Raw genomic sequence first — 15,578 nt, 5'->3', positions numbered from 1 at the left:
TAGCAGTCAGGAGCCATTATTATACACTGTAACCGTGACAGTAACATCATGTGTGTCTGGATGTGTGCTGTCAATGGGGTTGGGTTACTCATTTAGACACTTTACAGCTACCTAAGTAAAACTGAACAGGTCAAACGTGTCCCCTCTGAATTTCACTGCTTCATTTTCAGTCTGGATAGGGGTGTAAATTGCTGAATGATGTTCAGATGATGTATTTGTAAGAAAATGACACAATATATTTATGGTTTTATAGGAGAAAACATTTGTGAGGTGGAGGAAAGCTTGCAGTAATTTCCCTTGTGCTGCTACTGGAATGGCATCATGGGTCCACCTCACCAGGACAGTAAATTTGCAGAAGCGCCAGTTCCTAAGACTTTGCTCATTTGTTTATGTGTTCCGAATCTGAGGATTGTAAATGGCCTGGTCTACAGTCTTGTAATGGAGCTGGTTACTGGCTTCTGTCACACATACAGATTTATAAAGTTTATACAAGCAGAAAATGGCACCACGCTGTCTGTTATAATCCATACACATGGCTAAAACTGGGTCCAGATTTTAAATAGGTTGCAAGTAGTTTTCCTGTAACTGAGGTATCTTGCGTCAGCAGTTGTAAAGGTAAAGCTGACTGATCCATAGCATTCTTCTCTTTTACAGAGTGAACAAAAGCAACTTTTTTTTTATATCTAAACCCAGTCATGAAAATCTCATATAGACATAACATTTTAATATAACTCCAAAAGTTGTTTTCAATCTATTTTAAAATCTGCCGCTTTTATTAAAAGAAAGTCTGATCTTACCATGAAGGTCTATTTTTAGACACTTCCTGTTATAGGGTGACAACTGTTTGCCAGTTGTGGTTCTCCGTTGTCACTCTGTCACATGTGCCTTTGATAGAGAGTACAAGTAACCCACTTGACACCCTTTGCACAGGCATTGTCCACTGCTGTTACTAAAAGTAAGCAATTATGTGCAGACAAGGATGGAAGTAGTGCATGACCCTCGGAGGCCCGGGCGCGATGTTATGATGTCACATCCGGGCTGACGGATGTAAACAATGACAGGGACTCGGCTGGAAAGGCCAAGACATTTAATTTTTTTTTATCTCAGTCTATCCAGCCTGGAGGAGAGATCTGGGGTCTTATAGACCCCAGATCTCTCTATAAAGAGGACCTGTCACGCACTATTCCTATTACAAGGGATGTTTACATTCCTTGTAATAGGAATAAAAGTGATCAAAAAATATATAAATAAGAGAAAGTGGTAAAAATAAAAAAATAAAGGTAAAATAAACAATAATAAAAAAATGTAAAGCGCCCGGTCCCCTCGTGCACAGACGCGAACGCATACATAAGTTGCGCCCACATATGTAAACGGCATTCAAATCACACATGAGGTATCGCCACGTGCATTAGAGCAAGAGCAACAATTCTAGCCCAAGATCTCCTCTGTAATTTTAAACTGGTAACCTGTAAAACATTTAAAATCATCGCCTATGGAGATTTTTAAGTACCAAAGTTTGGCCCCATTCCATGAGTGTGCGCCATTTTAAATCATAATGGGGGATTTTAATTATCCAGACATAGACTGGGCGGAGGGAACCGCGCATTCATTTAAGGCTTAATGTCTTGCAGGACAATTTTATGGGTCAGATGGTAAACGCACCAACTAGAAATAAAACATTACTGGATCTACTGATTACCAACAATACAGACCTGATCACAGATGTGGAAATACGGGGCAATTTAGGTAACAGCGATCACAGGTCAATTAGTTTCAGTATAAATCACACAAATAGGAAACATGAAGGGAACACAAAGACACTGAATTTCAAAAGAGCCAACTTCCCTAAACTACAAACCTTGCTAAAAGGCATAAATTGGGATAAAATATTAGGAACAAAGAATACGGAGGAGAGATGGGTTTGCTTTAAGAGCATATTAAATAAGGGCATTAGCCAATATATCCCATTGGGTAATAAATTTAAAAGAGCAAACAAAAATCCTGGATGGCTTAACTCCAATGTAAAAATGCATATAAAAGCAAAGGAGAAGGCCTTCAAAAAATACAAGGTTCAGGGATCATCCTCAGCATTCAAACTTTATAAAGAATGCAATAAGAAATGTAAGGGTGCAACTAGGACGGCTAAGTATGTAAACAGTAAAAAAGGGAGGACAGACCATATTGGCCCCATAAAGAATGAGGAAGGACATCTGGTTACAAAGGATGGTGAGATGGCAAAGGTATTGAATGTATTCTTCTCCTCAGTCTTCACGAATGAATCGGGGGGCTTCAGTAACCAAAACTGCAGTGTTTATCCTCATGACACAACACAGGAAGCACCTCCATGGTTAACAGAGGACGGAATTAAAATTAGACTTGAGAAACTTAACATTAATAAATCACCGGGACCAGATGGCTTGCATCCGAGGGTACTTAGGGAACTCAGTCAGGTGATTGCCAGACCGTTGTTCCTAATTTTTACAGACAGTCTATTGACTGGAATGGTACCATTTGATTGGAGAAAAGCCAATGTAGCACCAATATTTAAAAAGGGCCCAAAAAACATCCCTGGGAATTACAGACCAGTTAGCCTAACATCAATAGTATGTAAACTCTTGGAGGGGATGATAAGGGACTATATACAAGATTTTAGTAATAAGAACGATATCATTAGCAGTAATCAGCATGGATTCATGAAGAATCGTTCTTGCCAAACCAATCTATTAACCTTCTATGAGGAGGTGAGTTGCCATCTAGATAAAGGAAGGCCCGTAGACGTGGTGTATCTGGATTTTGCAAAAGCATTTGACACAGTTCCCCATAAACCTTTACTGTACAAAATAAGGTCCGTTGGCATGGACCATAGGGTGAGTACATGGATTGAAAACTGGCTACAAGGGCGTGTTCAGAGGGTGGTGATAAATGGGGAATACTCAGAATGGTCAGGGGTGGGTAGTGGGGTTCCCCAGGGTTCTGTGCTGGGACCAATCCTATTTAATTTGTTTATAAACGACCTGGAGGATGGGATTAACAGTTCAATCTCTGTATTTGCAGACGATACTAAGCTAAGCAGGGCAATAACTTCTCCGCAGGATGTGAAAACCTTGCAAAAAGACCTGAACAAATTAATGGGGTGGGCGACTACATGGCAAATGAGGTTCAATGTAGAAAAATGTAAAATAATGCATTTGGGTGGCAAAAATATGAATGCAATCTATACACTGGGGGGAGAACCTCTGGGGGAATCTAGGATGGAAAAGGACCTGGGGGTCCTAGTAGATGATAGGCTCAGCAATGGCATGCAATGCCAAGCTGCTGCTAATAAAGCAAACAGAATATTGGCATGCATTAAAAGGGGGATCAAGTCCAGAGATAAAACCATAATTCTCCCGCTCTACAAGACTCTGGTCCGGCCGCACCTGGAGTATGCTGTCCAGTTCTGGGAACCAGTCCTCAGGAAGGATGTACTGGAAATGGAGCGAGTACAAAGAAGGGCAACAAAGCTAATAAAGGGTCTGGAGGATCTTAGTTATGAGGAAAGGTTGCGAGCGCTGAACTTATTCTCTCTGGAGAAGAGACGCTTGAGAGGGGATAAGATTTCAATTTACAAATACTGTACTGGTGACCCCACAATAGGGATAAAACTTTTTCGCAGAAGAGAGTTTAATAAGACTCGGGGCCACTCATTACAATTAGAAGAAAAGAGGTTTAATCTTAAACTACGTAGAGGGTTCTTTACTGTAAGAGCGGCAAGGATGTGGAATTCCCTTCCACAGGCGGTGGTCTCAGCACAGAGCATTGATAGCTTCAAGAAACTATTAGATACTCACCTGAATGACCGCAACATACAGGGATATGTAATGTAATACTGACACATAATCACACACAAAGGTTGGACTTGATGGATGTGTGTCTTTTTTCAACCTCACCTACTATGTAACTATGTAAAAAAGCGTGACATTCTAGGTATCTATTTACTCAGCATAACTTCATCTTTCACAATATACAAAAAATCGGGCTAACTTTACTGTGTTTTTTTTTTTTTCAATTCATGAAACAGTTTTTTTTCCCAAAAAAACGTGTTTGAAAAATGTTTGCTCAAATACCGTGTGATGTAAAAAGTTGCAACATTTGCCATTTTATTCCCTAGAGTCTATGCTAAAAAAACATATATAATGTTTGGGGGTTCTGAGTAATTTTCCAGCAATGATAATTTTTTTACATGTAGGAGAGGAGTGCCAGAATAGGCCTGGTATGGAAGTGGTTAAAGGGCAATTGAAAATCCCTGTATGGCTAGGCTGGTTCCATGTTTTGAACTCCCATAACTCTTTTGCCGCGCACACACGATCGTTTTTCTCGTCAGAAAAAGATATAACGGTGTACTACGACAAGCCGAGAAAATTACGTTCAATGCTTCTGAGCATGCGTTGAATTGTTTCCAAGCATGCGTAGGGATTTTGCGCGTCGGAATTGCCACAGACGATCGCATTTTCGGATAGGAAATTTTCCAGACTGAAAAATTGAGAGCATGCTCTCAATCTTTTGCTGGCTGGAATTCTGCCAGCAAAAGACCGATGGAGCATACACACAGTCGCATTTTCCGACGAAAAACTCTCATCGGTCTTTTGTGGGCCGAAATTCCGACCGCGTGTACATGGCATTAGTCAAATAACAGCAAAGCCTTCCTATTGCTGTTTAATACATTATTTTGCAGATAAGTCCTGCCAATCAAATACATAGTTCCATAAAAAACAATTGTATATAATGGTAACAAACCAACAGAGAACTTCAAAGCACAAGCAAAATCTAATCCAAGCCTACTGTCCCTGATGAGGGAGGGTGGCAGGGAACCTGTGTTGCTATACAGAGGGAGCCTTATATAAAACTGGACCACCAGTGCCCCTGGAATCCCTGCAAAAAAAATTCCCATGTTTGGAAAAATATGACTTGTGCGCCTAAATGCAAGTACAGGCTTTACATGAGTATATCTGTGTACAGTGAATTTTAACATTCATTGCATGGGCAGAGTTCCGCAGCAGCTGGGGTTCCCAGGCACTGCAAATACAGGCATAATTTATACTGTACGGCAATGGGCCTGCAAGTACGTCAGGAACCCATATCGGTTGGTGTATCCTGCTTTTCTATATCTTCTACAAGTACAATCAGGACAGCTGTTTTCCTCATTCAACTAGAATAGAAATTCTCTTCATGTAGCTTTGTGTTTAGTTGTCTGAAATGGCATACAACGAAAATAGCTGACAGAAAGCTGAGACAACCAGTCACAAAACAGTTACGAAGGGAAGCATAGTAATGGGAAAATTGTCATTAATTTGCTCTATAGAAAGAGCCGTAAACAGATTGATTGTACAGGTACAAGAGCTAAAAAAAATCTGCAGATGGGAAGAGAAACTTTCATAATTCACTGTCAGATATGTTGAGAGAAAGGAGCTCTGTTGCACTAGCCTGGATTGTGTTATGTCTTTTCACAAGTTAACGTGCATTGCATTAAGGCAGCCAATTCAAATGAATGGCCTGGCAATGCACCAAAATGTCCAAAAAGAGGACATGCATCAGTCACGGCAATACAGTGCACCACAATGCATAGTAGTGTGTTATCATGCATTATGGTGCATTATGGTGATTAAAACACATTTGCATTGCCTTAGTGCATCAAAGTGATACTAAAGGACCGTTTTTTATTTGTTTAAAATAACAAACATGTCATACTTACCTCCATTGTGCAGCTCGTTGCAGGCGCGCTCCCAAGTCCAGCATCCAGCGTCCATAGAGGCCAAATGCAGGACTCGGCCCTGCCCCCCGGTGCCCGCGTCATTGGATTTGATTGACAGCAGCAGGAGCCAATGGCTGCGCTGCTATCAATTTATCCAATCAAGAGCCGGGAACCCCTGGAGAGAGGGACAGCGGGGACGCACCGACGGAAATTCGGGGCTCAGGTAAGTAAAATGGGGGGGGGGGGCTGGGGGGCCGGTGACTGCAAGGTGTTTTTTCACCTTAATACATTAAGGTGAAAAAACATGAGCCTTTACAACCCCTTTAAAGTATCATTCAGTATGCATGGTACGGCAACACCATAACACGTAACACAGCCTTTTTCAACCAGGGTGCCTTGAGGTTTCTTCAGGGGTGCCTTGGCAGAATGCCTAAAAATTGCCCAGAATATGTATACAAGCCAGCAGGTAGATCAAGCCTGCCTTTTAGTTACACAAAGCCACAGGTTTTTATTAAGCATCATTTCGACTTTCTAAACACTGGCATCCTAACAACCAATGACATCATCAATTAATAAGGAGAATGTCTGTTGCCTCCACTGTATCCTTATTTGACCCTCCTCTGCCCCTCTCCCTCAGCACTGGGGTGACATTAGCTGACTGATGGAAAGAAATCGAGAGAGAAGAGAAACATTGAAATACTAGTCAGTACCAGTGTGCAAAAGTGTTTGCTTTGGAAGAATAATGCCGCGTACACAGGGCCGAACTTCCCGACAGAAAAAGTCCAATGGGAGCTTTTGGTCGGACATTCCGACCGTGTGTATACCTCATCAGACTTTTTCTGTCAGCATTTCCGACGGACTCAGATATAGAACATGTTCTAAATCTTTTCGTCGGAAATGCCTATGGAGTTTAGCCCGTTGGCAAGTCCGCTCGTGTGTACGCTGCATAAGTCACCTCTAACATTGGGTGTCCTACGTGTGGATGTTGCTGCATTATGTAAAGCTATTAGAATCATTTTTTACATTTTAGAATGGGGTGCCTCGAGACTGTCCATAATTTTCAAGGCTGCTTTTGTCTATAATTTTAAAGGGTGCTCCGACTGAAAAATGGTTGAGAAACCAAATCCCCTTACTTTCACTCGGCCCAGTTCACCAGCTGCAGCTCTTGGTATTTCCGGGTATGGAAGGTGTGGAGGGTGAACCTCTCATGACATGTGAAAGTTGCCTGTCTTACCTCACCATTAAGCCTAGTACACACAATGAAATTATCAGACGAATGATGATACGTTTTTTTTTTTTTTTTTGCATGCTAGTCTCCATATCAAAAACGAATAGGTTGCGAAAGTGTGAAGATTCTCGTAAGACATAATAAAAATTCAGGAATGGTGTAATGTATTTGTATTGTATTTTTTTATTTTCTGACAAAAAGTGTACTGATTAAACAAAAATCGCACAATCTCGTATAGTACGAGAACATTTTCGTGTTTGTTCCTGTGGAAAATTTCAGATGAAAGCTGTGTAGTAACAATCAGATTATTGTACAATCACTTCAAAAGTGGTATTTTTTGTACAATATTCTGATATGGGGTGTGTATGGGGCTTTTGGCTTGGTTCACACTTGTACATATGCAGTTTTGTGCATTTTTTGTGCTGTCTTTAACATAATTAATGTAAACCATAAGGACCATCTATGCTAATTGAGCTATAGGAACCAGTTATGCTAACTGAGCCATAAAGACCAGCTATGCTAACTGAGCCAAAAGGACCAGCTATGCTAACTGAGCCATAAGGACCAGCTATGCAACTAAGCTATAGGGACCAGCTATGCCAACTGAGTCAAAGGTACCATCTATGCTACCTGAGCTATAGGGACCAGCTATGCTAACTGAGTCAAAGGTACCAGCTATGCTAACTAAGCTATAGGGACCAGCTATGTTAACTGAGCCAAGGGGACCAGCTTTGCTAACTTAACTATAGAAACCAGCTATAGCTAACTGAGCCACAGGGACCAGCTAAGCTACCGGCTGTCTTTAAATTAATTGATGCAAACTATAGGGACAGGCTATGCTAACTGAGCTATAGGAACCAGTTATGCTAACTGAGCCATAGGGATCAGCTATGCTAACTGAGTCATAATGACCAACTATTTTGACTGAGCCATAGGAACCAGATAGGCTAACCAAACTTTAGGGACCAGCTATAGCTAACTGAGCCACAGGGACAGGCAATGGTAATTGAGCTATAGGGACCAGCTATGCTGACTGAGCCATAGGGACCAGCTATGCTAACTGAACTATAGGGATCAGCTGTGGCCAACTAAGCCATAGGGACCAGCTAAGCTAACTGAGTCATAGGGACCAGCTATGCTAACTGAGCCATAGGGAATGGCAGTGCTAACTGAGCTCTAGGGACCAGCTATTTTATTTATTTATTTAATTATTTATTTCAGGTACTTTTAGCGCTGTCAATTTATGCAGGGCTTTACATATACATTGTACATTCCCATCAGTCCCTACCCTCAAGGAGCTTACAACCTATACTAACTGAGCCATAGGGAATGGCAGTGCTAACTGAGCCATAGGGACTGGCAGTGCTAACTGAACTCTAGGGACCAGCTATGCTAACTGAGCTGTCAGTTTTTTCAGCAGGACCTGACCAGATGTTCACTGTTAGTCTATGGGCAGGCAGATGTAAGCATCCGTTTCCATCTGCTTTCCTCTGAGTCTGCCTAGGTCCAAAAGAAAAAAGAATGGAAAAGGCTTGCGTCTTTTTCTGTTTTTTCTGACCTAATCATGACAGATCAGAGGCAAAAGGAAGTGAACAAACCTAACATGGATATTTTTAAGCTCTATTTTCCCTCAATCAAAATTGAACAGATACAGAAGTTAGAAAAGTGACATTTGTTGTGCTTTGCTCTGATTCATCAGAGGACCTGTTCACGAATGGACTCCTCCTGTATGAAAGGACCATAAGAGTAAAAAAAGTTACAGAGATGAGATGTAAACAATGTGCTATGACTTGGAGGGAATGGCCATACCAGGTAGGCACAATGTAGAGGAGTGGTGCTCCTACACCGAGGAAGTCCTAGAACAAGTAGTATAACAATATCTAGGTCTTTCTCCTTCTCCAGCTTGTCAGGAAATGAGATCCCTTCAGGGAGCTGCTGAATGCAGCTTGTCCATTGTTATGCTGACTGACTGGGATGCCTGGCTTCTCTCAGGCTTCCCTTATACCACCCAAGTAGAAGGAGGAGCGTAACCACAGCGTCAGATGACCTGCTCCTCATTATGAAGCTTCTCAGCTGTTAAACAGCTCAGCCTGAAACATTAATGTCTCTCTGTGACCTCCCTTGACCCAACCAGATAGTTCCTGTAAATACTGTAATCTTCCCTCAAATGATGTGTACTGAGGAGGGTTAAAGCAGTCAGTGAAAGGTAAAAGTGGAAGAAATGTTGCAGACTACATCTCATTGACCAAGGCATCTCCACTATTATTGGTCCCTGACTTTCTGTTCTTTCTAGACCTGGTGTTTTCAATCTAGAGTATAATGTAATAAACAAGACTAAATTGAATGGACTGCTTTTAACGGCTTACAACACCCAATAAAAATGCAGGGAAAGTACAGTTTTAGGGTTTTTTTTAGCAGCAGCTTGTTCCATTTCAGAGCATTAGTTGGCTGACGTACTTGAAGTTAGCTATGGTACTCTCATGTTACTCTTCTGGTGTACGTAGCAGAGCATTTAAATCGTTGTCAGTAATAGCCAATCAAATTCTAGCTTTGCAGGTTAGAAAATGAAAGCTGGCACATAAATGATAATTGTATAGGAAGCAGTGCTATTTGTTTCTATTGTCAGCATTTTCAAAGCGAAGAAAACTGTCTATGTTCAGGGCATAATGCCGCATACACACGGTCGGACAACAAGCTCACATCCGACCGTGTGTATACGGCATAAGTCTGCGCACGTACTTACGCAAGTACCGATTCATACACGCATACAGCCGCATCTTGTAATTACTGTCTATGGGCAGTCATATGCAGCAGTTGTTGGTCCCCTCTTTGAATTAGTCCTTAAATGTGGTGAATGCATTAGTTTTCTTTTTTCAGCCTGAGTACATTTTCTGCAAGTAAAGAAAAGTATCTGTTGATCCCATCATAATTTAATTATATTTGTAACTTCCTGTGCACTAAACTGATATCTGTTATCTATCTAGCTACCTAAGGCCGGCCATACATGGTTCGAATCTCGGTCGTTTCAGCAGGAACTGGCCAAGATTTGAACCGCTAATGGACAGGCTGAATGTACCAAGTTGATCGATCAATCAACTTGGTACAACCAGACTGGCGGATTTGCTTCCGATTATCGCAAGTGGCTGCTATAGCCTCTAGTGATAGTCACTGTATTCTTCTGGAGAGGACAGCTTTCCCGCCTCTGCCCATCTCCCCCCCCCCCACCAGGAGAAGGCAATTACTCGGCAGGAGGGATTCCCCTGTCATCACTGTGTATGTAGATGGGGGAATCGTGCAAATTTCTTTCCTGCAACAAAAGAAATTCACACCGTCGATGGGCTACCTTGCACTACAGAACACCTCCCCCCATGTAAAGGAGAGGAGTGGGTGATTGTATTCTAAATCAGGAGAGCAGCCAAGGGTTACAACGCATCTCCCCCATAGATTCAGTACAGTGAGGGAGTGTTGTCACTCTTGGGCAGGAAGGGTGTCACTTATAGGATCAACAGGTGAAATTAAAGTAAAACCATAGGGAAAAAAGTTTCATTTTGAATGGAGTAAGAGAGAGTTATATCCATCTGCTGATAGAATTGAACCTTGGGGCAAGCTGAACATGCTCAGTTTGGTGTGTGTGGCTAGAGAGTTTTTTTTTTTTTTTTTGGGAGGGTGCATGTGATCAGCACAGGGCCAATCAGCACTGTCCAGACAAAAGGTCAGGGGTCCTGCAGCCTCATAGGACAATCAGGGGAAAATGAGGACTCCTCATACAAGCTTTAAAGTGGAAGTAAACCCTCCTATCAGTTTCAGACAAGACAGCTGCCATCTTGGCCTCTGTTTAATCTTCAACTGCCATGGGGGTTGATTTACTAAAACTGGTGCAAAATCTGATGCAGCTGTGCATGGTAGCCAATCAGCTTCTAACTTCAGCTTGTTCAATTAAAGCTTTGACAATAAAAACTGGAAGCTGACTGGTTTCTATGCACAGCTGCACCAGATTTTGCACTCTCCAGTTTTAGTAAATCACAGTGTTGCACGTGTGATCACTTATGACACAGCCATTGGATGGTTTGACAGTTTGGTTGAGAGCACAACCAATGTAAAAGTTACATTCTGGGCACGTGCCGCAAATGTAACTGTTTTTGAAACTGTTAAATCTATGGGTTTACTTCTGCTTTAACCAGACACTGATAGAAGTCACAAGTCTTCTATATACTGCTGATGAGAAAATGTATTTATCAGTTGATATTTTACTAAAATAATTGCATTTCCATGTTCTGTGTGCCGTGGGAGACCAGATATAGTGAATGCAGGGTCCTGGGTTTAGCAAAAAATTTAAAATTTACAGTGAACCCGTGGTTTACTCATGCAGGGCAATACAACAAGTTTGTTTTTGTGGTGAGCCCACCAGTTACACATACTCACCTTACCTTATCTTTGCTCCCCTACTGTTTCCTGTACTTCCAGGTATAAGAAACATGTGACCCACTGCCCTTCCCCACACATGACAGCACTGGTGCTTGGCCAATGCTGTTCAGCCCTGTGTAAGCTCCAAGCTGCTGTAGGGGGAAGGAAGAACCCAATGGATATTTTGCATAAGAAACATATTTTTTTTCTCTTATACATTTTGATAATAGAGTAAAAATGCATTTTTACAGTTTAAAGCAATCATTTGGTTAGTTGTCAGAGGTACCATCACTACAGTATATTTCCTGAAAACTGCTCAAGCACTGGTCATTTCCCACTTAGGCCTTCACATGGGGCATTTCAATCCATACCCCGGGCAGGGCAGTATTTAACTCCATGGGGATGCACAGGTGTTGCAGGCAGTCCTATTGCTGTATTGTGGGATGCAGAAGATGCAGGACACAGTCGCTGTTCCCAGTTTGACATCTGTGTGGGAGAGGGTGCCATGTGAGTGTGTTTGGGGCCCTTCACCCGCACAGATGTCATTCTGGACACAGTGGCTGTGTCCGTGCAGCTGCTGCATCCCACAATACAGCAATGGGGCTACCTACACAGGAATGCATGCAACATCTGTGCGTCCTGTGCAGGCAAACAGGGCCTTGCTCAGGGCACAGATTGAAATGCCCCTCTTGCCTCATTCACAGGGGCACTGGCACCCGTACTACGTGAATGAGGCTTTTGTTTTTCTGCCTGCATCCACCCCTGAGCTGCGTGCAGGCAGCCTATGGAAGTGTCTGCAGACGCAGTCCTTTGACAGGCATGCAGGAGTGGGTACGCAGCTCCCGCTCACAGACAGTGTGCCACTGATAATGGGTGAGTTGTATCATTTCCATTATAGGCTGAAACTCTCACAAATTCTATCATCAGATCCCACAAAACGTAATATCATTATGATAATTATGATAATATTTTCATTTTAAATGTGTTTGTTTTATTTCATTGCGTCTGGGGCAAGTGATTTCAGTTAATTACTCATATCCTCAGTCACTTTCTGGTTTTACACAGGCCACCTACAGACAGTGAAAGAATTTAGGCATCATTGAGATGTGTGGAACAAGCCCATGTTGTTACAGATGTTACATCAGTTACATGATCTGAGCCTTTCCCACAACATATGCATACCTACAGTTATAGCACCACCTACTGTTCAAAGTGTACATTGCTCCAGCTAGCTGGTGGAAGAGAGGAGGACACTTTTATTAAAAGGTCTACATGGAAGTGAGCAAGAATGAATAGTGGGTGATGTTAGAAATAATGATATGTCGGAGTACTAAATAATGAATGATAAAGAAAAATGTAAAAGCTTCTTTTTAAAGTGGCTCTAAACCCTAACTGGATTAAGTTGGCTAAAGTGCTGTGTTTCATAAACCATGGCCATGATTTCACTTCCATAAATAATCTTTTCACTTTTTTTCATAATTTTTCATATTTCAGTATTTCCTCCAGCCATTTTCTGCCATGCACTTGTTGCTTTGTGCCAACTTTTGACAATGATGAGCCATGCCTGTGCAAATGTGTCAGCACATCCACCTATAGGGGTTGCTTTACAAAAGGCTGATCATTTTGGAAGTGTATTTTCCCTTTCCCTAGTGAATGAGTGAATCTCTGCTAAATTCTATCATCCAATTAGGTGCAGGCAAACAGTTTTATTTTATTTACCTTGCACATGATTGGGTATTCTTTCTAAAGCAAATTTCCACCATATTCACTAAGCTAAGGAAAAATGAAAAAGAAGCCTCCAAATAACTTAACTAGAGGGGTAGAGAAACGGGGGGTACCACCATCCATGATGAGTGAGTGCACGGAGATTATTCTTGTATAGTGATAGTTATGCGCTGCCATCTAGTGGTAAATTAATAAAAACACAATGTGGATTATTTACTAAAGGCAAATCCACTTTGCACTACATGTGCAAAGTGCACTTGAAATTGCACTCAAAGTGACAGTCTGCAACAGTCCTGCATTGCACCCTTTCCAGGCCCCTAGTAAAAAATTAAATGCACTTTTTTTTTTACCTGCAAAGAGATGAGCATTTATTATTTACTTTACAAAGGTGAGCTTATCCTTAAAAATCTGACAATGCTGCTGTCCAAAGGTGTCTCTTTTGTTCCTTCATCCAAAGTGGAGGCACTCTAATACAGGAGGTGCTGTATGTTACTGGCCAGATCACCAGGGAGAAAAGTCAAAAGAAAACTAAGGCAGCCACCACATCTAATAATTGGTAAGCTGCAAAATGTTACATTTTTGGTTTTGTCCTTATTACTGCTTTAAGTACGGTATCTAGATCCTGCATGGCATTTTATGGGACTTACGCTGAATTTCAACAAGCTGAAAACAGCAAAATTATTACAGTTTCAAAAGTTATTTAAGATTGATTAAAACAATGAAAAATCAGTAATAAATAAACTATAAACATAGTCAGTTACTGTTTGGCAGAATGAGAATTGGCACATATTAGACCATGGCCTACTAGGAACCCCAGTGTCTACCTATGACACAAAGGTTTCTGTGTGTACTCAGAATAACATTACCTTTTGCAGCTGGAGTGGTCTGAGTCAAAAGCAGACTCTGTAAACCAAATGTATTTCACTTTTTATTTGTATATTCATGAGGTATGATGTAATACATACTGTATATGTTACATGTAATATATGCTTGTATACTGTATAAAGGTTTCAATATTTGCAAGAAACTTAATTCTAACATATTCTCTTGCAGAAGTTCTAAAAAAAATATAAACAGATGTGCCAATGACTAAGGGTTGTCCATGATGGCATCCCGCCAGTGCCCCCCTGCTATGTTCAACTCCATGAATCCTCCTATGAACAGCTATGTAGAACATTGCTATCTGAGGTCCCCCAATGTCATGGCTGAAGGTTAGTATACAGAATGATTGCTAATTAAAGAGTAACTTTGCTTTGCAACAAATATATGTCTTTTCTATACAAATATGTTGTGTTTATTTTATTATACACTGCAACTTTTTCAAATTGCTTGGATATTCTGCTGTTGGTACAAGATTAAATAGAACTAAAGCCAAATTTTTTGGATTTTGGATAGAGTAAGAGAGGATTATGACTTTTCTATATTTTTTTTACATCTATGTCCCATAGGGGAGATTTACCTTCATTTCGTGTCCCATAACCACAACAGGAAGCCAGAGGAAATCCCTCCATATTGAGAAACCACAACATGTGTCACCTTTTGAAAATTTCCCTTTTGAGATTAAAGATGAAATGAAAATTTGAGATTTTCTTTCACTTTTACTATTAGTGACATTGGTTACCAGAACAAATAGAGAGGGTGAATCTCCCCATGCGGGAACACAATAAAAACCTGACAGGTTTTAATCCCTCTCCACTCCTTCTACTTCAAAGGATAAGTTCACCTTTGGGAACATGTTTCATGTTCCACCTGATTTTAGGGTGGAACATGTAACACGTTCCCACTGCTGGACCCTCTGCCTGCTGCCCTCCTCCCCATGGGAGCAGTACCTGCGGAAGTTCCCCGTACTAGCTGCCACTGTTTGAAAACAGCGCGACCGTGCGGGGCTCCACCCACACGGCCACGTTATTCAGACACACAGTGCCGTGGTAATTCATTGAGTCTTCCTGTAAGCGAGTATCGGCTTACCCATACGGGACGTATGGGTATGCTGATACACTGACAGTGTACAGGAGAATTGCATGGCATCAGCGATCTGCTGATCGCTGGTGCAGTGCTTTCCAGGCACCTGCAACAAAAAAGAATAAATGCACATTTTTTTACCTGCAAAAAAAATGTGCATTTATTTTTTTATTTTATGTTTTAAAGTGAACTTAGCCTTTAAAAGAGAAGTATGGCCAAAGTGCTTTTGGTCATACTTCTCTTGTGGGTCACAGGAGTGCACTTAATTCTGCACTCCTCTGGCCCAGAATCAGCCAACAACAGGATAAAGCCTGCTTTAGGCTGATGTTTCAGAGCTGCTCCAGACCCTGGAGGAATCTCAACAATAATGTTGGGATCCACCCAGATGCCTCACAGGCAGCTGACTCAGCCTCTCAGCATGCCTCCCCCTCTCCTGCCCGGCGCTCCAGTGAGTGCTGAAGGGGCAAAGCACAGAGCAGTCTCTGACAGTCACCACTCGCTGTTCAGAGCAGACCTGAAAACGGAGTG

The 15,578-nt window shown here is 41.6% G+C and overlaps 1 protein-coding gene across 1 annotated transcript in view; it reads left to right on the top strand.

Annotated features, from left to right (window-relative positions):
* Positions 1–15,578, top strand: part of GLI1 (GLI family zinc finger 1) — a 203,027-nt gene that overhangs the window by 166,028 nt on the left and 21,421 nt on the right. Inside the window, exon 2 of the mRNA XM_073613802.1 lies at positions 14,142–14,299. Coding sequence (XP_073469903.1) covers positions 14,191–14,299 — 109 coding nt within the window. The 5' untranslated portion in view covers positions 14,142–14,190. The remainder of the gene's footprint in view (positions 1–14,141; positions 14,300–15,578) is intronic.

This window comes from Aquarana catesbeiana, linkage group LG02, assembly GCF_042186555.1.
Source record: "Aquarana catesbeiana isolate 2022-GZ linkage group LG02, ASM4218655v1, whole genome shotgun sequence".
Lineage (NCBI taxonomy): Eukaryota > Metazoa > Chordata > Amphibia > Anura > Ranidae > Aquarana > Aquarana catesbeiana.
The sequence above is the reverse complement of the archived record's forward strand: the minus strand, read 5'-3'. Positions and strand labels throughout refer to the sequence as shown.